Source organism: Pleurodeles waltl, chromosome 12 (genome assembly GCF_031143425.1).
Source record: "Pleurodeles waltl isolate 20211129_DDA chromosome 12, aPleWal1.hap1.20221129, whole genome shotgun sequence".
NCBI lineage: Eukaryota > Metazoa > Chordata > Amphibia > Caudata > Salamandridae > Pleurodeles > Pleurodeles waltl.
In genome coordinates, this window is record NC_090451.1 from 90442352 (window position 1) to 90469801 (window position 27450).

The following is a 27450-nucleotide window of genomic DNA, read 5'->3' on the forward strand; positions in this document are numbered from 1 at the left end:
AATAAAATATGACTCACCATAGCGAGTGGTCGAGTAGAATTTTAGGGGTCTGACCTGACTGTTTTCATCACGGACAGCAGCGACAGCTCATGAGCTGGGATTGGCTGCCTGCACAGGGTTTGGAAGCGGCCGCAGTGCAGAAGTTTCAAAGGCATTTATTAAGGAGTTCAGTAAAGTTGTAATATTGTGCTTAAGCAAATAACTCATAATTCCTGGAGGCCCAAAAAAAAAACATCTTCAAAGCAGAAAAAAGCTTTAAAGCGCTATGCAGTAACACGGCTGCTGCATATAAATGTTAAAGCACTAAATACTGAGGCAACCTAATTTTAAAGCTATACTAGGTGTTTGTATATATATATATATATATATATATATATATATATATATATATATTCCATGTGCAGCGACTCCCGGCCCCTTCAGCTCACTGTTACAGTTGATTCTTTTTCACTTGTGACGTTTTTCTGTTTAGAGTGCATCTAATGTAAAAATCTCAAAATACTGGTGATTAATGTTCTTTCTGGAGAGAGAATGTACTTTTGTCTAGTGGAAGCTTGGAGTCATCATAAGGTAGCACAGAGGGTTAATGTGCCTGCTGCAAAGAACGTGTACTAGGCAAATCACAAAGTGCATGAAACGTAGCAGTGTCAAAATAACTCTGGCGATCAATGTTCTTTCTGGAGAGAGAACGTATTTTTGTCTAGTATAAGCTTGGAGACATTATAAAGGAGCGCAGAGAGTTATTATGCCTGCTGCAAAAAACGTGTACCGTGCAGATCAGGGTGCATATAATGAAAAATGTCAAAATAACTCTGCCGATTAATGTTCTTGTGGGAGCGAGAACGGCTTTGTATGCCCACCTTGGGATCAAATCTTGACTACGAAGTCACTCGAGGTCTCTACTATGTATCCTGGTGACCCTTTGTTTTGTCCACGCTCCCTACCCCCTGCTTCTGATTCTACAGAGACCTCATTTACCACACTGGACACAGTGACACCCATACCACACTGGACACAGTGACACCCACCTACAGCTTGCCCGGGTAGCAGTGTTTTCAACACACCTCAGGACCTGGAAAGAAAATGCTTTCGATGTGCCTGGCAGAGCTAGGATAATAATAAATTTAAAAAACGTAAATATTCACCATGCATCATACAAGAAGGTAATCCGGTAACTTAGAGATCACGCACATAAAAGCCAAAAGAAAAATGAAATTACATTTATTAGGTAACAGTGTAAACAATGTGAGCAGCGCTCCAATACCGCTGATCGAGTTTGCGCTCTGAGCGTTGTGAGCACCATGGCAGCCACGGAGCGCAAACAAATGAAAACATGAAGCATGGTGCTGAGCCGCGAGGAGAAAGGATCGCGGCTGGGATTAAAGGCAAAACCAGGAGGGAGGAGGGGCCATCACGCGCTGTAACAGGAGGAAGAGGGACGTTGGGTGATGACCAACAAAATTTTTCTCTTAGTGAAGTCCCCTGGGAGGGAATTAAGCACACAAAGGGAGGGATATTTAGAAAAATGCACTGATAAAAAGGAAGCAATTAAGACAAGCACAACAAAGAACAAATGACAAGAGTGGGTGTGGTTTAAAAGCCCATATTAAATACAACATGTCTTGTAGACAGCGCTGCGCGCTGCCAAGCTTGACCTGAAAAATTGCATGTCGCATAAAACAAAGTGGCTTTGGTCCCAAAGCCACAGCTGGCTAATGCACGACATGTGACAAGTTGATGCTCCAACTCAATTCCACGTTTTTGCTTTTGATAGCCTGTGTTATGTGTCTTCTTTTATTTTTGCAAAATGTATACTGAGGTTTTCCCTAACATTGAAACTTATAACGTTCTCTTTTTCTTTTGAGTGTGGTTTAACAAATGTTGTAAATATAACACCACACTAAGCATGCTTTCACAGAACAACTCATATACCGTTTGTGATGGAAAAGTCTGAGCTATCACAGATGGCCAACCAGACAGCCGACGTTGCTACAGAGCTATCTTGCGCAAATCTTTCTTGCATAATATTTTAATAAAAAGAAACCATTTCAGGAGGATGTTCCTTTATACGCAAACCATTTATTCTGCAGTACTTAATAATGACCACGAGAGGGCACTCCAATACTATGCTCATCTTTAATATACTTCACACATTCTATGGCAGCAAAATGCATTTTCTGTCTTCACCTGCTTGAAGTGTGAAGGGCACCCTCTCCTCACACACCATGGTTACGGGGAATTATTTATAACTCCACTCACTCCATCTCCAGGATAGCAAGGCGCACGGGGCGCAGCTGTAGTAACGCTCACACACACCCCGTCTCAGAGGTCGCATGAGACACTGACATGGAACTGGCAACACACCATCCAACAGTGCTTAATTTGTAAATAAACAGGTGCCGGTGCTCAAAGCCCTCCTCTTAAACACGCGGCTGCCCAAATTAAATGTGTGAACACGGAATACTGAGGCAGCGTACTCCTGAAGCCATCTCGGGCTTCTTCAATCCATTTACAGCCACTCCCTGCCCCTTCAGCTCACTCTTCCAGCTTCCTGCTTTCTCCCATTGTGACTCTTTCGTTTTTCTCTTCCTCCATTTTTCCCATATGTGTCTTTTGCTCGCAGTGAGTGCTTGAGGCAGAAAGATAACGCCGGCCCGCAAAAATAAGTACTGGTGCTCGGCACCGGAAACAACAAGCACAAATTAAGCACTGCCATCCAAGGACGGTGTGAAAAGTATCATAAGACATAATGTTGACACCTTGACACTTCAAAAGCTCCCACGTCACCTCCTTATGAATAAAGACAAGCATTTGCTCGAGTTAGAGCTAGTAGCGTTGTAAACTCCTAGCCACACTACTTGCCACATAAATTGAAAATTAAGAACAGTTTAACATAAGCGAGCCGATTCACAGCTCCACTGCCACCATGAGCATCAATGCGTGAAGAGACACACAAAAGGAAAACGAAGTTCGCTCGCAGTCAAACTTATCCGTAAAAAGTGCAATTAGCCATGTAACAGGGGCGATGGCCAAGGCGGTAACAAAACCTCCCCAAGGAGGAACAAATGTAAACCATTCACCAATGTCATCAAAGGATTTTTGAAGGGCAAGCCCACGAACAAGTGGTAGTGGTTGGAGTGAGGTGGGCGTGATTAAAAGCCCAGATACATTCCAACACTCGGAAAAGCAGCGCTTGCGCCCTACTATGCTCGACCTAAAAAACAAGAGTAGCTCAAAAGGCTGAGCAATCCCATACCGCACCGAAGGGCCACCCACCCTCTCGGACCGAGAAGGTTGCAACTGACAGACAATATATCAGGGCTGGGCTCGAGCGGGAACTGGCTGGGTTCTAGCTCTGGAAACTATTCTTGAGATGGAAACTGGGTCCTGGACACTCGGAAACTCTTGAAGACCTGGCTTTACTAACTCTCTGTGCACTGCCTTTGGTTCTGTCTAGCGCTGGAAAACCCGATGGGGTAGCAATGCGCTTTATAAAATGTAATAATAATAATAATATACCAATGGACCAACCCTGACTTTTGCCCGGTGCAGCGTGTTGACAGTGGGACACTGAGCCTGCATCACTGCTGGGACCTACAAGTGCCTCTTAGTTTGCTTCCCGGCGTGGCTGGCTGCATGATGCACATTCCACTGACAACCGGTTTCCTTTTGTGTCCAAGAAGCATCCTGGGTGGGAGCAGGTAGAGATCAAACACTAAACCACTGGATCATCAAACCAGGCCGACACATCCAGAAGCCCACAGAGTGGGACAACCTGACCAGTGCGGTGTCACCCAGCCAGTCACTGAGGGACACACTGAGATCTTCAAGTGTTTTGTACTTTCTCAAGCACTGGGTGCAGAAATATGGCTGCTCCTTTGGAATGTATGTGTACTGATGATAATCATTTATATAAAACATTATACAACCTGTCTTTCTTGCACAATAAATGCTTGTATTGATAACCATGAGAATCAATGTTATTAAATTCATAATAATAAAGATTTAGTTACAACCTGCACAAATTCAAACTTAGACCGTGTAGGTTTTATTGAGATTTTTGGAGACAGCTCATAACTAATGAGCTATTTTCCCAGAACGTGAAATTGCAACTAAGTCCTGAGCAAAATTGTGAACCCTCTGACCCATCATAAAACCCAAACTTGTGACCTGCAGTTATGTACAAAGCCCTGGGCTGGCACTTGGACTAATTGAGCCTGAGTGCACACAGGTCTCTCCAGCAAGCGCGTTAACCTCCAGAGTTACCTGGTGAGCATTACACACAGCAACAAGCAGTACACACAGTCTCTGCAGCAGGTGCTTAACTCACAACATGAGCACACAATGTGGCTTGAGACCAATGGAGCCAGAACAGCTTTACTACCACATGTCTCCATTTTGCATGTTTAGTAGCTGAGTTTGGGCACCATCATACATAGGATGTTACTCACTCTGCGCCCCATGTCGCTCTCCCTCATGGCCAGCGATGCATTTACTGCCACCAACCTTTTCACAGATTCTGGAGCAGTCAGTTTCTTATTTTCAGAACTGAAACAACTCCGGAATGTGCTATTTGTTGGGGAAATAGAAGGAAAAAAGGGTTTCACTCCTGGCTAGAGGCAGTGGAAAAAAAAACCACTCCATTCATCCCCCAGGGGACGCCTATGCCAACAGATATAGGACATTTTAACCAAGGCTTGGTGCGGAATGTCCCCAGCACCCTTGTCTGCCAGTTAAACATTGACCCTGGTTGTAGCACTTCAGTGGAAGGGAACAGTGGAAACACTTGATAATGTTGATTCACTTTCATCACACCTTCCAAAGCTGGCGCTTACGTGACTCGAGGCCACCGCGCCCCGCCGGCTCCGCCTCTCTCCCCCAGAGCCAATGGCGAAGCGCTATGCACTGAAGTTGTGCAGTTGTGTTACAATCCGAGAGTGCCAAGGTGTCCTTCACAGCAAAGCTGGCCCCTGACTATCACCACGTCAGTGGGGCACAATGTGCCCAGTCCGGGGTGTTTCTTGTACAAATCATTGTTGTCAGGTGTGTTAGTGAGGTTGGTTTGATGTAATCTAATAATGACTTTACTACCGAAAGCTCCCCATAGGCTTAATGGCATTTGCATCGTGTTTTTGTGCCCCTGGCAGACTTTGGTATTACAGAAGTACCACAGAAGCGTGTGCAACTGGTTCTTTATTATGGATTATGTGAACGCACAATTCGCGCCAGGGCGACCCCAGTGTGCTGCTCCCTTCGTTACAGGGGGTCCTTCCCGCGCAAATGAGAGAGTTCACTTAGCTCTTGTCTCATAATAGAAGGAAGCGGATCAGCAAACAGACCGTCAAGAGCGCACCCGTTGTGCCCCATGTGGGCAGTGGGGCAATCAGTGTGCCCTAAGGACGTGCCCACGGAGGTGCTTGGGTGGGCCTTAGGAATGGCAGAACGTCCCTCCCAGGTGAGTGTAGTCACTCGTCGCCCTCTGCTGTGGTGGGAACCCCTGCCGCTGCTCAGAGCATTGCCGGCCGGTCTGTACTCAAATACAGACCAGGAGGTTGGTCTGTGGCCAAGGTTTGTGCCTCCAGCGGGGCCACTGTTTTTTGTTGTATGATGGGGTCCACGGTCCTAGTGCAGCAAGGACAATGTAGAATTAGTATGTCACGCAGCTCCAGATTGTGTATTAGTAACACACGACTGGAAATATAACCAACTATATCAACAACCTTACAAGGTTGAGAGTCAACTGCCCCATTTGTCCCTTTTGCCCAATAAAAACACATGAAGAAGTTTGGCACTGTTGTGGGAGTTCTTGCTTATATTTCTGCCAGACAGAGGAGAGAGTATAGGGCCCCTTCAGGCAATTCTCACATTATACCCCCGGCAGGTGCCATGCGAGGGCTCAAAGGTCTCTACTTGGAAATGGAAAAGCAAAGCTGCGAACGGCTGGAAAGGCCGACTGACTCAAGGACTCACGCTGGACCATGAGGGATGGACTTATACTGGGGTCTAAGCTCGGTGGTCTCTTGCCTCCGGGGTACAGCTATAGCATATGAGCAGAGCCTGCACTCATGCACACTCCAGGCACAGTAGCTCCCACCTTTAGCAATAAGGCAGCAGAAGGTGTTTGGGATGTTAAGGGTTAATGAAAAACCAACAAACATAGCTGTGCAATACTTGAGGGTACACAAACAGGCTACCACGGCGGCTGGACACTGCATCCCTTGTCCCGCCGTCCGAGGATGACAGCCATCCTTGCGCAAGACAAGCCACAAGGTAAATGGCACAGCCAAGCAGACACAGAGCAATCACGGAACATTATACCGCATATCCCACCCACACATCATTACACTCCACTTCAGTGAGACTTTTGTCCTGTTAGTGGTACTGATGCTAAAGGACATAAGCAGTGAGAGATGCTCTCTCACAGAGCATTAGTCCGGCCAAGGACGGTGACTGTTATCATGGGTACTTCAACTGCCCTTTGCTTGATGGTCCACTAACCATTACCCTGGGCAGTATCGCAGTCCCAAGGACCTGGGGGCTAAGCCAAGCAGCAGGTTCTGTATTAATGTTTGACAGCGATATGGTAGTCGTTTGAGGACTTTAGTAGGATTCTGTGTGGTGGCTCAATTTTGAGGGATTTGGATTTGACCAAATAGTCACAGGTTCGAATCCCAGGTGATCCACTCGCCTTTGGGTAGAAATAGACATCAGTTATCTTTCAGTAACACTTCCTTGGTAATGAACAAGCGCTCTGCGAATATGGTTGGTATGTTATCAGAGACTAATCATTATCACCCAACATTCGATTTTGAGTGACAAAGGCAAATACCATTCCTTTTACATCATGCATGAGTATAAACAGATACGGCCAAGACCGGTGACTCCTGCACCTCACTCAAACTGTGTATATGTGTGTGTGTGTATATCTATCTATCTATCTATCTATCTATCTATCTCTCGGGCCCCTCAGACTGTGCATCACAAGTTGTTACACCCAGAATGAGAAATAACATGTGCAACTGGTATTACCAAGTGCATATTACCACATGCAGATAGATCTCTGTTCAAAGATCCAGTTGTGTAAATCCTCTCTTGATGTATTCTGCCATGTATCATCTCCCACTACTGAACCAGTGGATAATGTGCAACACTCTCTTGCACCCTGGTGCCTTAGATATTCCACTCTATACCTTCTTACGTAAGTACAAAGGACGTATTACTCTGGATCCCGACTCACCTGAAAGGAAGCAGCACTAGGCGAGTGATGATGAAGATCACGGCGAAGATGACAAACAGGACATCGCAGACTTTCTTATACTTGGTGTAATTGAACATCTTTGCTGGCTGGAAGGGAAACGAGTAACATTAGGTCAAATGTTGGGTGGAGGAACCTTCGGATGTCACGCTCTAAGAAGAACAATGGAACAGCGCCTTATGTTTCCACCAAAAAGTTATCCTTCACTTTAACTTAATGTCTTTGATGTCCAGAGCCGGTGAACTTTGTCTATGCCAAGTTTTCAAAACTCTAAAAAAGTTAATGAAATCGAGGTTTTTGTTATTGGTTTTGTTAATTAACACTTCTCTCTTGGTATGCATGTATAAACTTATAGAAAGAAATTAGCGTAGCAACAAATTCCATTGCACAGTGTCTTTACTAGAAACAGGAAATACTGCACTTTGAAAGTTCTTACTCGGAATGTCAAAATCCAAAATACTTTTTTTATTTTTATTTGTGGCCTAGTTTCTGCAATATAATAAAACTTATCATATTAACAAATTATGACTAATCAAAAAACAATACACAATAAATTGACACATTAATGACAATATTAACAAGAACATTACTTAAGACTTGAGCAATAATAAAAATGTTGATAGTAACAATAATAAACAAAAAGGTACTAACAAAAAATACATAGGGTGTCATTACGACGCTGGCGGTCTTGAGACCGCCAGTGCTGCGGTGGCAGTCGGACCACCGCCAGTGTGGCGGTCCGGAAGCCACATTACGACCGTGGCAGTCGTGCCACTGTCGGCCTGCCAGCACCGCCAGATTACGACTGAGCATCAATCTGCGGTCCTAATCCACAAGGGCAGCGCTGCCCTGGGGATTATGAGTCCTTTCTCTGCCGGCGATTACTTGGCGGTAAAGGCTGGTGGAGATGGGTGGCAGTGGGCCCCCTGGGCTTGGTGCGGGCAGTGCAGGGGCCCCCATGGCAAGCCCCTTCACGCTTTTCACTGTCTGCTGGAGTTTGATGGACGACCTTTTCCATCTGCCAAACTTGTAATGACCCTCATAATACCCAGGGGCAGCTCCTACATTAGGGTGGAGGAGGGCTGCCAGCAGCGGCAGCTGCGAAACCTTTCAAAGAAAGGGATAATCAACTTTGTTTATTATCCTTTTCTTTTAAAGGGGCAGGGCCGCGGGGATAAAGAGCAGCGAGGGGGAATGCTCAGCATGTGCAGTAGGCTCTCTCACGCCTGGCAACACAGTTGCCGGGCTTGAGAGAGCCTGCACAGGCTCTCAGTCTGCCTGGGAGCACCCTGACTGGGCACTCCCAGCCAATCATGACGCTGCTTTGAGCAGCGGATTGACCACAGGGCAGGGTGGGAGCTTGTGCCTGCAGCAGCGATGAGGGACAGAGGAGCCGGGCACGGCGCGAAGCAGAGGAGGTAAGTGTTTTTATTTTTATTTTTTCTTTAATTTTTATTTACAAACCCCCCCGCACATGCCACCCCACTCCTTCCCGTTGTCGCGAGCCGCGACTGATAATGCCTATATACAATACATGCTCAATATAATTCTAAAAATGGTGCTAATGATAAATGACTGCAGTGCACTAGGGGATGCTCCATTGCTAAGTCTTGGATGTTGATCAAGGCAGAGCACCACTTGATTCCAGACTCCTTTGGCCATTTTCATTATCATTATTTTTGGAGGCCTTTCAATATTATTTGGTCTATGCACGAAAAAGTTAGAGATAATTATATATGCATATACAAAAATAGAGCATTGTGATCAATGAATCAGGTAAACATAATGCACAAAACATCCTTTCCGTAGACATCTTTTCTGAAATGCTGTAGTCAACATCGACAAGCAGTAGTAGTGGAAATTCCAGTTGAAGAGCATGGTATATGTAAGGAAATGCCTCCTTGGCATGGTTACACCCTGACTTTTTGCCTTTGCTGATGCTATGTTTTGAATTGAAAGTGTGCTGAGGCCTGCTAACCAGGCCCCAGCACCAGTGTTCTTTCCCTAACCTGTACTTTTGATTCCACAATTGGCACACCCTGGCACCCAGATAAGTCCCTTGTAACTGGTACCTCTGGTACCAAGGGCCCTGATGCCAGGGAAGGTCTCTAAGGGCTGCAGCATGTATTATGCCACCCTAGAGACCCCTCACCCAGCACAGACACACTGCTTACCAGCTTGTGTGTGCTAGTGAGAACAAAATGAGTAAGTCGACATGGCACTCCCCTCAGGGTGCCATGCCAGCCTCTCACTGCCTATGCAGTATAGGTAAGACACCCCTCTAGCAGGCCTTACAGCCCTAAGGCAGGGTGCACTATACCATGGGTGAGGGTACCAGTGCATGAGCACTGTGCCCCTACAGTGTCTAAGCAAAACCTTAGACATTGTAAGTGCAGGGTAGCCATAAGAGTATATGGTCTGGGAGTCTGTTTTACACGAACTCCACAGCACCATAATGGCTACACTGAAAACTGGGAGGTTTGGTATCAAACTTCTCAGCACAATAAATGCACACTGATGCCAGTGTACATTTTATTGTAAAATACACCACAGAGGGCACCTTAGAGGTGCCCCCTGAAACTTAACCGACTATCTGTGTAGGCTGACTGGTTCCAGCAGCCTGCCACACTAGAGACATGTTGCTGGCCTCATGGGGAGAATGCCTTTGTCACTCTGAGGCCAGTAACAAAGCCTGCACTGGGTGGAGATGCTAACACCTCCCCCAGGCAGGAGCTGTAACACCTGGCGGTGAGCCTCAAAGGCTCACCCCTTTGTCACAGCACCGCAGGACACTCCAGCTAGTGGAGTTGCCCGCCCCCTCCGGCCCGGCCCCCACTTTTGGCGGCAAGGCCGGAGAAAATAATGAGAATAACAAGGAGGAGTCACTGGCCAGTCAGGACAGCCCCTAAGGTGTCCTGAGCTGAGGTGACTCTAACTTTTAGAAATCCTCCATCTTGCAGATGGAGGATTCCCCCAATAGGATTAGGGATGTGACCCCCTCCCCTTGGGAGGAGGCACAAAGAGGGTGTACTCACCCTCAGGGCTAGTAGCCATTGGCTACTAACCCCCCAGACCTAAACACGCCCTTAAATTTAGTATTTAAGGGCTCTCCCTGAACCTAGAAATTAGATTCCTGCAACTACAAGAAGAAGGACTGCCTAGCTGAAAACCCCTGCAGAGGAAGACCAGAAGACAACAACTGCTTTGGCTCCAGAAACTCACCGGCCTGTCTCCTGCCTTCCAAAGAACTCTGCTCCAGCGACGCCTTCCAAAGGGACCAGCAACCTCTGAACCCTCTGAGGACTGCCCTGCTTCGACGACGACAAGAAACTCCCGAGGACAGCGGACCTGCTCCAAAAAGACTGCAACTTTATCCAAAGGAGCAGCTTTAAAGAACCCTGCAATCTCCCCGCAAGAAGCGTGAGACTTGCAACACTGCACCCGGCGACCCCGACTCGGCTGGTGGAGAACCAACACCTCAGGGAGGACCCCCGGACTACTCTACGACTGTGAGTACCAAAACCTGTCCCCCCTGAGCCCCCACAGCGCCGCCTGCAGAGGGAATCCCGAGGCTTCCCCTGACCGCGACTCTCTGAAACCTAAGTCCCGACGCCTGGAAAAGACCCTGCACCCGCAGCCCCCAGGACCTGAAGGACCGGACTTTCACTGCAGAAGTGACCCCCAGGAGTCCCTCTCCCTTGCCCAAGTGGAGGTTTCCCCGAGGAAACCCCCCCTTGCCTGCCTGCAGCGCTGAAGAGATCCCTTGATCTCTCATTGACTTCCATTGCGAACCCGACGCTTGTTCTAACACTGCACCCGGCCGCCCCCGCGCCGCTGAGGGTGAAATTTCTGTGTGGGCTTGTGTCCCCCCCGGTGCCCTACAAAACCCCCCTGGTCTGCCCTCCGAAGACGCGGGTACTTACCTGCAAGCAGACCGGGACCGGGGCACCCCCTTCTCTCCATTGAAGCCTATGCGTTTTGGGCACCACGTTGAACTCTGCACCTGACCGGCCCTGAGCTGCTGGTGTGGTAACTTTGGGGTTGCTCTGAACCCCCAACGGTGGGCTACCTTGGACCAAGAACTGAACCCTGTAAGTGTCGTACTTACCTGGTAAAACTAACAAAAACTTACCTCCCCCAGGAACTGTGAAAATTGCAGTGTCCACTTTTAAAATAGCTATTTGTGAATAACTTGAAAAGTATACATGCAATTGAAATGATTCAAAGTTCCTAATGTACTTACCTGCAATACCTTTCAAACAAGATATTACATGTTAAATTTGAACCTGTGGTTCTTAAAATAAACTAAGAAAAGATATTTTTCTATAACAAAACCTATTGGCTGGATTGGTCTCTGAGTGTGTGTACCTCATTTATTGTCTATGTGTATGTACAACAAATGCTTAACACTACTCCTTGGATAAGCCTACTGCTCGACCACACTACCACAAAATAGAGCATTAGTATTATCTCTTTTTACCACTATTTTACCTCTAAGGGGAACCCTTGGACTCTGTGCATGCTATTCCTTACTTTGAAATAGCACATACAGAGCCAACCTTCTACAGTATACTAAAAAGTGATGGATGCAAATGCTTGGGCAGATACATAATAAACAGTGAGTTTTTGTGATAGTATTCCATTCCATTCCATTGTATTTTAGTTAATCGAGGGAACAACATATATGTGAACTGCTCTTAACTATTCCTCAAAGAAACAATGCAGCCCAAAGTGCTTGGAACAGTCAATCTCTACAGGAATATTTATTGGTGTTTTGACACCCAAAAATGTTGGTTACTTTGCCAATTGCTACAATGTCATTATGCCCAAGAACTTCCCACTGAGGCCATATGGAATTTGCTTGGGAAGAAAATATGCTGAGGCCTACTTTTATTTTAAGGAAAGCTCCGGATTTTCATTTTGCAATATGATTGTTGGCTCAGTAACTGCAGTTCAGACCGCGTAAAGAAGATTGCGAACAAACCGAGCATATGATGTTGTCTATTCGGAGCTACATAAAATATACAGACTGAGTAAGTGGCTTTGCTCTCATTGTCTAATTGTGGTCTCTCAGAATCCCTTAGAGAAAAATGTTGCTGTTGGTCATCCATTCATGTTACCCATCTATAAGTCTATATGTCATCATCAGCTGTGCACAGGTTATGACACATGGGACAAGCTAGTAGTGAAACTTGAAGCAAAGAGTGGTACTCGCCCGCCCTGAAGAGGCCAACAGCTTGATTGACCATTAGAGCAAGTATATCTATTCCTCTCTCTGCCCTACAGGACTGTTTACACAAATTACACCCAATTATCCGCATCCATAGAGCAGGCACAGTGAAGACTTAAAGGGATCCCTTTTGGAAGGGTAGATCCATAGTGAAATCTATTGGAATCAAGGGGTGAGTGGCCGGGTCCATCAGGGCGCGGTGGGGGAGGAGTCCCGGGCGCATGGCTTTCAGGCCGCCTGCTCATGTAACCTGCACGCCTGCAATGGCAATTGTTGTTACCTGTATAATTGCTCCTACTGGGGAATCATGTTATGAATAAAGTTGGTGCCTCTTTCTGATAATAATGTAGACTCTGTTCTGGCTGCGTGCCACATTGTCATGTATGAAGTTTCTTTACACAATGCTCTTGAAGTGTATTGCATGTCATACCCGACTCTGTAGTTGTTACAGTTGATATGTTTGAAACTAATAAAACATGTAAAAAAAAGTCTATATGTGCTCATCATTGTTATTATTGCTCTTATTATCACTATTATTAGTGAATGGCATGCACTTAAGTGTATAAATTGCAACATACATAAACCATGCACTTATAATTCTGAAGATTTTGGGAACTGCGAGAAAGGCGTGTGCATATTTTCCACTTGTTCTTGTAGATCGGGTATGAAATGATGGTGCTCTACCACATGCACTAGGAATCGTCCTAATATATCTACACTGGGATTGTCTTATACAGGTTTCTGCCCCTTACCGGACTACACATCAGGACTACGTGCCATGGCTTGCACCACCTCCTTGATCGCATTGAAAATTCACTGAGTGGGTGCCATGTTTAATGCGCTTCCTCAACAAATTCTTTTATTCATAGAAATCCAACTGTCAAAGTGGGAGTTCTTTTTTTCCTCTTAACAAAAGCAAATTGCCTCAATGCAGAGGGAGATTTTTCTCTGTCTGTTGGGGTCACTAAACATTTTCTGTGTTTCCGCCCTGCCTCGCATGGAGGTCATGGGTGGGAAAATGAGGGCTCGCAGACTGGACCTCAATAGGGTGGGACAAACGTGACTGTGCCCGAGCCGTACCATCGTGAACAACCACTGGTGCGAAGGTTAACATGGACAGGGCCTGAGGAGGCTTAATTATGGTAACTGAGAAGTTCCTCTGTGGGAATTTCACATAATCCAAGCCCACGTGCAGAGGGCAAGGAATCTCAGTCAAATGCGGTTTGACAGGGTTTTTGGCACCAAAAGGATAATTGGAGAATGACAATAGACCCACTTACTGGCCCCACTGTGGGAGACTTGCCCAGCAAGGTAAGTGGTGGCCTGAGTGGACGGAAGGAAGGAGAGCCATTCTGAAGGTGCCTGCAGGCAGTGGGGTAGCAGATGCCCCTGTAGTCCCCGAGGTGTAGGGGTGGGGGCCTCGAGCTCCAGTGGTGTCCCCTCAAGAAAAAGTTGTAGGGGGTGGGGCGGCGATGGGGGCCCCCCTCCACGTACTTTTGCAGGGGAGCCTCCTCAAGTTTTGTCACACCACCGCCTCCAGGAGAGTTGTACAAGATTCTCTCTGCTGGTTCTGGGTGTGTCTGGTGTGTGTGGCCTTACCTTGGGCCTCCAAAGCCTTCAGATGACCAGAGAATGGCCAAAAGGATAGGAATTAAAAAAAGAAAGGTGAGTAGAATCTTCGTAATGCAAAATGCTATAAGCAACTGCAGATAAACACAATAAACAGTCTGAACAAAGGCAAAGGAATGTAGATTCTGAAGAGATGGGCCCAATGATCTCAGTCGCAACCCAGTAGTCTCGGCCTCACGCCATGCATGCAGGACCCTTGCAAACGTCAAGCGGACCTGCCAAATGTCCCACATTGGAGATTAGATTAAGAGCATTTCAGTGTGTGTTCCTCTTATGACACAACTAAATGATGTCGCACAATTCGGGTTTCCCTTCATACCGTCCGGTACTGCAGTGCTTTATACTCGATTGCTGGGGTGTCGTGCAACAGGTGCAGCGGCACCAAAGACCAGGAGTTTGAGGGTTCCACTACATGCCAATTATGGCTGTCAAAAATGGGGGGCGTGGTGGCTATGTTCTGTTTATAACAGGGCCATGGCACCCTTGCTATGCCACAGTTCTGTTACCCGACTTGGGAGCTCCTTTTGCTGCCATGAAGGTGTCCAGACAGAGTCCGGATTGGAGGAGAGGTTGTCATAGTTACGCCAGCCACACTCTGGACGGCGTGCCGGTACAGGAAGTCATGAGACTTATTTTCGTTATCAGGCTGACCAGCTGAGGCTGGCGGCATGCCAAGGACATTTGCACGTTCACAGAGGCTTGGTGTGTGATAAGCAGATCTGCCTTTTATGTTGAGACCTCTCTGTATGATAGCATTACTCGCATCTAATAAGAAAAAAACAAGTATTGAAAAAGTCTATAGTTTCCAACTTTTCTACCTTTTCGCTTTTGCAATTTTGTTTTTACCAATAGTGTGCAGCATCAGCAAAATATTAAACGTTGAATAAAAATAGTGCAATTATTTGTATGTGTTCATGTACATATACACATCATGAAGCTGTGGCATCCTAGTTTGATGACATATGTACAGATGTGTAGAGTATGACAGTCTCCACTTTGGTTATTTAAAAAAAAAATTGTTCCAAGATTCTTTTTTTTAAATGTCAAGGTCTGTGGTGGGTATCAATTCAGGAATGGGTGAGAGTTAGTGGAAGGGTGGAAATGGAATGTGGCTAGGGGAGCAACAGAGTTACATTGGGGGGGGGGGCTTAACACCAAAAAATAAAAGACAGGAAGGGGAAAGCTATGCCCGACAGGGGTTGAGGGAGAAAGAAGCAACACGGAGCGTCTTGGTGGTATTTGAGCGGGGAAGCACCAAACGAGGGAGAGAACAGGAAACACATGAGTTCCGAGACAAAAAGAAAATTGTAGTTCCCTAAATGTTTGCAGTGGAAGCCTACAAGACATTCGATCAAATGATGGAAAAGCAGCTTTGCCCCAGGGGAGGGACACACACAAGAAGAAAAAGGAAAGCTATAGAATGGGAAGTCAGCAAATTTGAGTGGCAAGAAAGCCAAACAATTTCCCTACGGCTGGCACATTATTATACTATACTACCTATTTTCTCATTCTTGTATAGTACATTTGACTAGTTAACAAATGTCCTTCAGGCATTAGAAATAATGTGTGTGGCAGTGTTTATCACCTGGAACTGACCTCTCATCTTCACTACTCCCGTTAGCCCACTCTCCCAATGTGCTGATGCATGTTTGTGAATACTGAAATTAGCAACCCGGATCCTGCAGGATTTGCTCCCTACCACCACCACCACCACCGCCACCACCGCCGCCACCACCGCCACCACCGCCGCCACCACCACCACTCAACAAATGGGCCTGAGTATCTTCTGCTAAAGACTCTACTCCCAAGTCATAAACTACAAGGTCTGGGTAAGACAGTATTATCTTCATGTTACTATGAGCTTTTAACCTTATATGTTGTGGGCTGAAGTGTGGGGCACCGCCTAGAGCAGGACCTGGGTCAGTTAGCCCGTCTGCACTCACACTTTGAAGATTTGTTGTAATGTAACCTATACAAATGAGGATATCGTTAATAAGTTTCTCTATGAGTGTCAATGTCATGATATGCATTCAGAATAAGACATTGATCCTGTTCTCTACAGATCATCGGGAGGAAGAGCCAGGAGCATTAGGTGAATGGAAAGGAACGGCCTTGGTGTAGTTGTGACTACAGGGGTTCCCGGCCTTTCGCCATGATGTCCAATTGACCCTTTCCTTGGGTGACAAAAGAACCTGAGGCCAACGCTGGAAGCAAGTATCTGTTTGGTTCCAATAGTGAATGCCACTGACTCTTAGGACCCACCTTGGCAGAAACATGTTGACACTTTAGTGGTGTTGGGGGTACTAGCCTCCCTATACTCAATGCTCAGTTGATACCACACCAAGTAAAATTCACACCGGGTTACCACAATGGTTTTTAATATTTTTTATGGATCCTTAGTTTAATATAAGTGCCTCCCTGATTTCAGGGTGCAGGCCCGCTCTCCATCAAACCAAGGTTTTGTGAGCGTGGCGTTGTCCAATGATGAAGCATGACACCTGGTAGGTATGTGAGGACATCCCGTCAACTTTAGTGGTATGTCAAAAAGTGACTAGACAGACAGGAAGAAATTAATATAACAAAACTGTGAACCATCCTCATTCTAGTGTTCCAAGGATTTGTTCAAAGTTAACTCAGGGGTACTTTTTTGTGAAGAGAATTGTGCAGGGGGCTGGCTCACCCTTGAGGCCCTTAGCCTCTAGCTCCTCACCTCTGGGATTTTCGGGGGTTTTGTCGTTTGATCTGTCCATAACCTAGGGGTTGGCTTTTTCAACCCAAAGTCATGAGGCAGGGTAAAGTTGATAATGGCTTGCTAGATGACCCTCTCAGAGTGTACTGAGAATCACTGAAGTCTTGGAGTTGTCCAATATCCCATGAACCCCCAGAACTGGATGAGATTTCTTTAACTATTACAACACTGAGAATTCTTGCATCTATCACAAAGGTCTGACATTTTCCAGATCTCGGACAGTGGTCCTTGATTTCCTGAACCCCTACAATTGGATGAGAATTAACATACTCACAGTGGGACGAGATTCCAGGAGTCTCAGATTGGGAAGAGATTCCATGAGCCCTAACAATTGGTTTCAATTCAACACACTTCCAGTCGGATGCGATTCTGTAAATTCTCACAGTGATATGAGATTCCCAGAACCCTGACAGTGAACTGAGATTCAACGAACCCTTACAATTATTTTTATTCCATACGCTCACAGTGACTGTGATTCCTTGAACCTTCGAAGTGACCTGAGATTCGATGACTTCTTACAGTGAGCAGCAAATTGTTCCACTCTGACAAAGTGCTTAGATTGCATATGCATGCTATGGGTTGAGAATCAGTGATTTCTCATGGATAGTTGACATTCCCTGAGCATTCACAGTGGGCAGATAACCTATGATCTCTCACAGGAGGCCACCTTCTTGCATTTTCCCACCATGTTTCCCTGCACTGTCCAAGTGGATTGAGATTTCATGCACTTCCCCAGTGGGCTGTGAATCTATTCACACTCTTAGTGGATTGTACTCTCACAACAGGCTGCGCCGTACTGAACTGTCACAGAATATGTGATCCATTGTACTCATAGCAGCCTCCATTTGCTATATATTGGCTGTGGGCTGTGATTTCCTTTGCAGTCATGGAATCACTTACAATACCAATTAATAAAGTAGATTATTAAAAGTTCTAGTGCCCATCAAGAACATTTTGGAGTTTGGGCTGCTAAGCCATATCTGTTGTTCTGTAACTGTCTATAAAGACAGAGTGTTTGTGTAATATATAACACAGATTGCTAATACCAAAGTCTGATATAGGACATAGTGTGGCAATACACTCACTCACCTCTAATATGAAATCCGATGCATCATGGAGAACCATCACAAATGTCCCAGCACGCATGTAGTTGGCAGCGTAGGAGAAGACGAGCAGGAAGATGGTAGCAAAATGGTGGACAATTTGCTCTTTCAAGTCCTGGAATCAGAAGAGTAGATTGGATTGTCAAGGTCATGGTGCCTGTACCTCCAAAGGCCCCATTTAGAAGACAGCATTAAGCCTCACAAACACAAAATTCACCAAGAATCCAAAAAGGAACAGCAACAAACCTACTAACCCCACTACTTTTTCTTTTACCAACCCCGGAAACTGCTAGAACTTTGCAGTGAACCAATGAATCTAAAGATTTTAAGGAGATGTTTAACTTCTTTCTTACAGACTGGATGATGTGACAGAATAACTGGAGAACATGTCCTTATGAATGGGACGATGTGAATCTTGGTGAATGGCCTTATGGATCTTTTGTTGGGTAGTGTTCAACACGGCCTAGTCGGACTGGAATAGCTAAGCACATATCCCATTAACAGGAGAGTGGTCTTAATTGAGCCATACATAAGAATAAAAAAAAAATAGTTCCCTTTACCAAGACCTACTTTGCTAATAATCACCAAAATGTTCCTTAGTTTGATGGTAGCTACTTCGGTTTCGAGCTCTACTGCGGTATCATTCACCAAATGGGAGTGGTGTGTTAGCTGGCGTGAAGAGAGACGGACTGGAAAGATACCTCTGGGAAGGCAGTGATTCTGCGCTTTGCATCGTGTACTATCAGTCAAGGTGGATTAGGACAACATCACCACCACAGGTCACCATGCCTCAAAGGCAGCCTTGAGCTATGCAAATGACAATAAAATAATTTTAACCAAACATTGTTTTTTTCATCCTCTATGTTCTCATAAATGTTTCTCTTGGTCACAATTCTGCTCATCTGGATCGCAACTACCTTAACTACCACAACCTCTATGGCACATTTTCTGCCACAACCTTCACCCATGGATGCCAAGATACACTTGTCACGTGCCATTATATTAAATTTTGTCTTCAAGCTTGTTACGCGTGACATGATTGGAAATGTGCACTTGCTTACCTGCTAGCTTTCAAGTAACTTGTAGTGTGTGACAACTTTAGTCAGTCCTGGCCATTTAGCCAATAGGATTTTGCATTTCATACAGCAATAAATGTACCAATTTGTGACAACATGATAAATTCAACTTGAAGGTGTTGTGTGACTACCTCATTACAAGTCATTACAGGTACGGTTTAAAACCCTAAACATTTCACATTCAAATTATTGCTTTAAATATGATAATTAACCACTGAAGCAAAGCAACACAGCAACTCAGAGAATGCATAATGTTATCATATGAAAAACATGGATAGAAGCAGTGTCCAAGGTGACCTAGAGGGAGGTGGTGACCCACCAGAGGTCAACTTCTTGGACCCCCATTTCCAAAGCAGGAAACTACTCCCAGCATCATGAGCCTGTAAAATTAGTACCCGAGTAACGCAGTTTGGCATGTGTCACCAACCAACCAAATTCATCAGTGTCTCCAGCCAGGACCACATTTCGCACAACATCAAGATGACAAACTAGAAAATAAAGCAGTTATTCACGAGAGAGGGGTGGAGAGAGCAAGCACTGAATAAAGAAGTATGGATTCTCCCATGTCCCCATTCCAGGTACAAGCTTCTGGAGTACAGGCGATTGTAATATGAGGATATAGTCCAGCACATGTGCCAGCTGTTGCCACATATGCCTCCAAGTGCTTAAGAACTGAAATACATTACGCTTGTGTAAGGAAGTGTTTTCAAGGATAAAACCTCAGGAAAAGGAGACAAGTTTTAGGACAAGCCTTATTCACAGGACCTCTCTTACGAGGACTTTCCAAAGGTGGTCCACTAATATTGATCAAGTAGATACTTCAGCTGGGCGCTTGAGGGAGGATTAACAATGGAGAGAGATTGCAAGCATTCAGAGAACAAACAAACTGTAGGCACTGGACCACCAGTGACAAGAATAAACAGCTTAAACCAGATTGTGCTGCCGCAATCTTCTACTCTGAGAAAATGGGAAATATCTTGATGAACTTCTGCAGACCTCTCCACAGGAGCTTCAACTCGATCTGAAGGCGCAAGCAATCAAGCTCACTCCTGAGCAATAGGTTTGAAGTGATGAATGTGAACACAGTTCACCAACCCTTCTAAAAAAAAACGTCAACTTGCAAATGCCAAAAGGAATTGCTTGAATACACTAACAGCATACTTCATCAATAAAAACCACCAAGTAACCAATTTTTTTTTAAATTTAATAATGGATCTGAGCGATTTAATTGAGGACACAAGGAACATCAGTATTGGCAATGTCCAACAGGTCTCAGACAATGAAATGTGGAAAAGCCTATAGAGTAGGTTTGTGGCTTGGATGGGATCTACAGTCCGCTGAACCTTGGTTTAACTATGGGTCTTAAAAATCATAAAAAGCTTATCCTCTGAAAAAGTGACTGCCTGCTTATTGGCTGTGACAAGGCTTGCTTACATGAGACAACTTTCTGTTACAAAAATCTCTACACACCTCCTGCAACACGCAATCCAAAAAGACCACTAATTACGAATTGATCTTAGTCCCACCCTCTATAAACAGTATGCCACTAACACAAAATTCCTCAGCATGGCTTAATTTCTCACAAAATGACCTACTTCTGTTTAGAAATTCTCGTGCCCCTTGCAAACCTTCTCCCTTACAATGATGTGTTATGTTTGAACCTTACCTCAATGCCCATGTTGTGCAAAGGAGTCTATCTCTGAAACTGGCTCTCATGCTTTTGGCCAAATATGTACACAAATCTCTATGCTGTAGTAAATTCCAGTTTTTTGCACTCCCTTGCTTGGTGATGATGTGTTGAATTTGTAACTTTTGCCTTAATCTTTGTGTTGTGGAAGACAGTCTCTTGAGGAAATTCATTTTTGTGGTTTGAACCAACTACTTTCACAAATTCCCATGCCACTTACAGATCCCGGATGTGTTATACAGTTTAGTGATATACAGGCTCATGATTGTGGCTCTTTTGTTAAACTTTGTAATGTGCAAAAGGCATGCACTGAAAGGCCAAAGACATAATGGAGAATAATTGTCTCCTTTTACCTTGTGTTAGTGCTTCATTTCACATGAGGGTGAGCGGAGGGGTGGATCAGAAGATACCAGGGTCTATAAATGCATACACCAGGTATCTCACGTACACATCTTTTATTGGTGGCTTATGATATCCTCTGCAGAGGATCTCTTTGGAGTAATCGCTCCCTCACTGGAATTAATAAGTGTCTATCTATTGATTGACAAACCTTGGAAATGTTATGCGGTCTTTCCATTGCAGTTTTTATGGAATAACCTGTTTGATGTCCTCCCTGGGTCTTAGGAAACACAAAGTCATTCAGACCTCCTCCAAACAGCCCTAATCTCCCATCATGGCAGATAACATTTCAGCTAATACAAATGTGAAAAATATGATGCCAGTGGGGATGGAGTCCTGAGGTACTTCGTCAGAGATGCAGAGATTCTGCAGTATTGCAGTGTTTATTGGTTCAAGCTGATGGTGATTGGTGTGGTATTAGGGGAATCATCAAAACACTCTGTTAGTGAAGGCCATTCAAGATGTGGATCAGTGCTAAGTGGTTGACTGTGTTGAAGGCTCCAGAGTTATTGAGCAATATTAGGAGGCGGTGGTCATTTCTGGTCTTGATGAAGGCATCGTTGACTATTTAGACGGCAACATTCTGTTTGTTGCACCAAGGTCTGAAGTTAGACAGTTGCTCCCTTGCAACACAATTCATGTGGGCCTGTTCCTGCACTTGGGATGTTATTCCTCTTCAGTGATCTTTGCTATAAAGCTTAAATGGGCTATGTAGTGGAAGCTGGTAAGATTATCTGGATTTAGGATTGGTTTACTCGGAGGAGAAAAGGATCTGTTCCATCTTCAGGATATCAAGACATATTTATCAGTTGAGTGAGCAGTGGGTAATGTTGAGGGTGGTTGTTAGGGCATTTCATCAAGAAATATTCCATGGAAGTAAATATCTAGACCATTTAGACTATTTAGAGAAAAGATTGGAAAACAGTCACACACACACATGAAAAACTCTGGAACAGTTAGAACTTTTAGAGAAAAGGTATTTAACCAAATAGTACTGATTATAATTGGGCCACTGTCCAATCTGAGGTAATTCAAGCCAGCTTTATTTAGGATTGATTATTCAGTACAGAGAGGATTCTGACTACATGCTGAAAATGGTTAAATTGGATGGTATTACAATGAGAACGTAGAAAAGACGTGAATAAACCATTGAAGGGGTTAGATTAACATAAGGAGCAAATGGTCAAACAGGGATTTATCAGACAGGGACAGGTAAATACCAGTGCATGTTCTAAAAGAAACCACAAAATAAACAATGCACCCCATGTAGCAAAATAACTGGGCAAATATAGCGCAACATATACCACTCAACCTCCTAATCCACACCCAATGCTTAATTTGAGATGGTGGTTTCCAGTGCGGGGCACCAGCACATATTTTTGAGGGCTGGTACTTAGTTTTCTGCATCAGGCATTTACTGCAAGCAAAAGAAACATATGGGAAAGGAAGAGCAAGAGAAAAATGAAAACGCGGCACAAAGGGAGAAAGCAGAAAGCTGCAAGAGTGAGCTGAAGGGGCAGGGAGTGGCTGTAAATGGATTAAAGAGGCCAGAGATGGCTTTTGGATTACGCTGCTTCAGTATTCCATGCTTGCGCATTTAAATGCAGCAGACGCATGTTTCATAGGAGAGATTTGGGCTCCAGCCTATTTTTTATTTACAAATTAAGCACTGTACACACCATTCCTAAAATAGCTCTAACAAATGGATGTCACTTACCTTTCTTTTCACATCGAAGGCAACAGTGAGGAGGAGCGAGCTGTAGAACCCCAGTTCTAATATGTAGTACCAGTACAGCGATGGAATCAAAGGCTGCAACAAAAAGGAATGGTAAGAGTGGAATATGTACCACCACTCAAGTGCAAACAGGACAAACAGCCTGTGTTTCTACAGCAGTCATAGCTATACAGGAGGTTTGAAAAGATTTTCCTCTACCAACCTTATGTTTTTCAAAAGTTTGCAAACATTCCAGAGGTTGTGAAGATATTGTTTTCAATTAGCAGGTCAAACATCAATGAAAAATAGTTTTTTCATGACAAAATTCTCTAGAAATCCTACTTTTAGCAGGTGGTGCCAACATTTTTCATTACATATTTTATAGGAGGGAGGCAACCTCCTGGAAAGCCTTACATTCTTAATTTACTGTAGAACACAATATTTACAGCTGGATGTGTAGAATCAGGCATCAAATATCTCTTTGTTATAGTACAAGCTCCCACACATGAAATGTCTTTGCAGATGACTTATTCCAGTAACACACAGACCCCATAACACAGAATCATCAAAGAAAGTAGCAGCTGGACCCAGCATCTGCAAGAAAAACACAGGACCTTGAGGACCCATAACATTCCAATTACAAACAGTAGGAAGCAAAACAAATCCCAATGGAATGCGTTTATGTCCGCGACTAGCTTCTTGGCTTGTGGTAGTCGGACAGTTTGGTCTGAGGAAAGCTTGCTAAGGGTGGCAAGTGTTCTTAAAAAAACTGTGTTGGTTGATGGAAAACATTGCGCTCCAAACACTGGGGCGGTGGAGGCCTGGTAGAAGTGGTGTATCGCCTCCTACGATTATGCAAATTCCGAGGGCTGGACTTGGCTGATTATTCCGGTTGGACTAGCTCAGATAAACCATATAAAGCTACAACTCATCAGAAATGAAAGCGCTCACTGAAGGAGAAGCATAGGGGATTAGAGATGCTCGAAGCATCTCGTTAGGTGAGCAGGATTAACCAACATCGCCGGAGAGCCTATATGCTTGGTTATCCCAAGTCATGCACACGTGAAGCATAATATTGATGGAGTCTTACAGATGATGTTTAATACATGAACAAAATGGCGTGAAGCCCTTTCCGAAGTGTGTCGCTTCATACTAGAGACACCCAACAAGATATTTCCCTCCCCTCACAAACTAGAACCTGGGAAATTTAAATAATGAAATATTTCACAATAAGGAACCTGCAATATGGTATTCTATCTTACCCTATTCCGGGTATGTGTGATCCCAATTAGAGATGATGAACCCCCACTAATACCCTTCACCCACAAGCACTCAGTAGGTCACGTATTTAAGGTCATATGGCCTTACCACCTGTAAACTGTTGGGAGTTGGTAGGAGATCAAAAGGCCTCGTTACCTGCAAACTGAATGCAAAAGTTATTCTCGGCTCATACAGGTAGGTGTGTGTTTCAGGTGACACAGGTCCTATTACTTGACAAGCTGTGTGTGAGAGTTGGCTTTAGGCCATTGGGATCTTATCACCTGCAAACTGTGTGTGATACATATCCTATTACCTGTAATCTCTGTTTGCGAACTGGTCTCATGTCATATAAATCTTATTACCCACACATTCTGTGTGAGAGTTGGTTTCAGGTCATACAGATGATATTACCTTCACACTGTATGTGATTTGGAATCCGGTCATATGGGTGTTGTTACCTGTAAACTCTGTTTGAACATTGGTCTCATGTTGTATGAATTCTGTGTGAGAGTTGGTCATAATTCATGAGTCTTATCTGAAATCTCTGTGCACCACAACTCATACCAGTATTATATTACTTGCAAGGTCTGGGTTAATCTTGGGTCATGAGGGTCTTATTACTAGCCAGCTCTGATAAGATGTGGTCTTTAAGTCATATGGTTATTAAAACCAGCTAACTTGATTTATGAATTGGTTTTAACCTACGCAGGTCTTACCACCTCCAAAGTTTATGTTTGATTTGGAATCTTATTACCTGTAAGCTCTATATGGCATTTGGACTTACATCATAAAGGTCATATTAATTGGAAACTATGGGCCTGATTACAACTTTGGAGGAAGTGTTAATCCGTCCCAAAAGTGACGGATATACCATCAGCCGTATTACGAGTTCCATAGGATATAATGGACTCATAATACGGCTGGTGGTATATCCGTCACTTTTGGGACAGATTAACACCTTCCTCCAAAGTTGTAATCAGGCCCTATGTGTGGAAGTTCATCTCATGTCAAACAGATCTAATTATTTTCAAGCTATATGTAGGTTTACACCTCAGGTTAACAGTGAAAAATATGTACTGGGACGCTGTGAACATGTGAGTAAATCCATTGGCACTCATAGAAAACTTGTGAATTGCAGAGCAGGTATATTGGATAAAAAATGTGGCTCACACCGTCACATTAAGCAAACGTGTCCAGTACAAGGCTAATTGAAATCCCTCTTTCTCCTCGGTATGTGATAATGCCTCTCTTATGAGGACGTAATAGTGATATTCATTTGAGGGAGTGCAAACATAGGAAGTCCAGTTTCTTCTGTCATTCCCTCTAATATCAGGATTTGCTTTTCTGATGACCAATTGAATGAATTTTATCATTACTGCTGGGCTTTCCTCCAAGATGGAAGCCGAATGCAACCTATGCAAAGAAGCACTGTTTGCAATGCAGATATTTATATCTTTATAAAAGAGGGGCACAGGGCAAATGTCGCTTTGAAGTGTAACTCCATTTTTAGGTTTTACTTAAACTGACTTTTAGGAGTTTGAGAGGGAAACTTGTGCCTAGAGCTTCTATCCACTTAGCTAAGTTCACACTTTGTAAACGCGAACACCTTTTTTCCAGCATCTCGGGAACAGAGTGCTAAGATAATTTACTTAACTGTGCTTATGACGATTTAGCATCCCAGCAATTTCACAACGGTTCAGGACATTTCCTGTTCTTCATCACTAATTGATTAGCAAAACACAATCCTCTAAGGTGCTTACTAATAAAAATCTACCCCATTTCATCTTGCAAGGTCTCAGTCATCATATCATACACTCTAATTTCGCTATGCTATTGAAAAGTCAGGCATACCTTATAGAATTAATTATGCCTAATAAGATTAGTTACAACTGGTTCTAAACAGACGCAAGGATGATCTGCTGGGCAGATACACCCACTAGGTTCTTGGCATTCATAGGCTCTAACAATGGTTGCTCCAAACAGTAGCTCGTGAACTATTGGCAGCTCTCCAGCAACCAGTAAGTAGCTCTCCTGTGTGCAGCCCAGACTACTAAATTAGAGGTTTTTCCATGTTTAAATTAATATATGGTTACCAAAACTGACAAATGTGTATTTGAGATGAAAATGTTGTAGATTCAGAAATCATAAACTGATCTATTGAGAAAAATGGATATTCAAAATATATTTAATGCTGATATTTGAGTGAATATCATGCAGTGTTTGGGATACTTATTACTAATATTATTACCTTGGTTCCAGGGGTACTGAAGCAAAGACTGCCATACATTACTCAAACGTAGGCATTTTTTTTACATTACTATTGGCAACCCTGCCTGATGCACTCCGGTGACCAGGGGTGGTAATCTTGCACAGGATGCCCACTACTGTAATCTTGTCTGATGCCGTCAATATTACAACACTAATAATAGTAGGAGCAGGATGATTTTAATTGAACATAAGTAGCTCTTATTACAGAAAAGGTTGGAGAGCCCTGCTCTAACAACTACAGGGTATAATAGGTAAGCAGCCAAACATATTTCAAGGACATACCTGCAACAGCTGTGTGGTTTATTCCTTGATTGTAATCTCTGGTGAAAAACAGGGTGGGGGAGGGGGGATTAGGTCTGAGCATCCTGGCTGTCCTGCAGAATCATTCCATCACGTGCTACCATAAGCAATTTAATACACAGCTCTTCCACCAAGCTCTAGAATTCCATAACACTTCCACCCTCTCTCTAACCCAAGTTACTTCAGTCACTTTTCATCCTGAGCTGGCCTTTGGCCTGTAGACATTTCCAGCTGGAATATTGTGCCCTGTCAGAACCACAGTGCTTTTTTGTGGGAGTATTAAACTTACGTTACCATTCGGTTTATTAACTAAAGGAAGCATTTATTGCTAGGACTTTACCGCGCACCTAAGAGGTGTTCCTGGTATGTGTTTGTCAGAATATTTAGAGGGAAATATTACCAGATAAACATTTTATGTCCTAAGTACTGTCTACAAAAATATCGTTCCCGTTGCCCAGATTTCTTATTACTATCTCAAATACGGAGATGATTTTAACTGCTAATTTTCACATATGATGTTCTGGCAACGATTCTCTGGTCCCGCTCCTGGGTCCAGCAGACAGACATGGCGTGAAATATGTTATAGTAAGACAGGAGTTAGGAGTCCCAAAAGCTTGCATACAACACCAGACTTGGATTTATGTAAAAGTTTTAGTTCAGGAATTATATAAATTCCACGGGGGAGACGACTCACATACTTACTTTGATTATTGGCTTGTATCCGTGCTACCAATTCCTTTTGCAGTGTATGCTGGTGAAGTCTCAAAGAAATTCTTCCAA

The 27450-nt window shown here is 44.2% G+C and overlaps 1 protein-coding gene across 1 annotated transcript in view; it reads right to left on the reverse strand.

Moving 5' to 3' along the window:
* The window catches only part of LOC138267580 (ceramide synthase 4-like), a 263246-nt gene that overhangs the window by 21449 nt on the left and 214347 nt on the right, over positions 1-27450 (reverse strand). Inside the window, exons 7-9 of the mRNA XM_069216635.1 lie at positions 22846-22938; positions 17953-18081; positions 7238-7344 (exon numbers count right to left, since the gene is read on the reverse strand). Of these exons, the coding sequence (XP_069072736.1) occupies positions 7238-7344; positions 17953-18081; positions 22846-22938 (329 nt within the window). The remainder of the gene's footprint in view (positions 1-7237; positions 7345-17952; positions 18082-22845; positions 22939-27450) is intronic.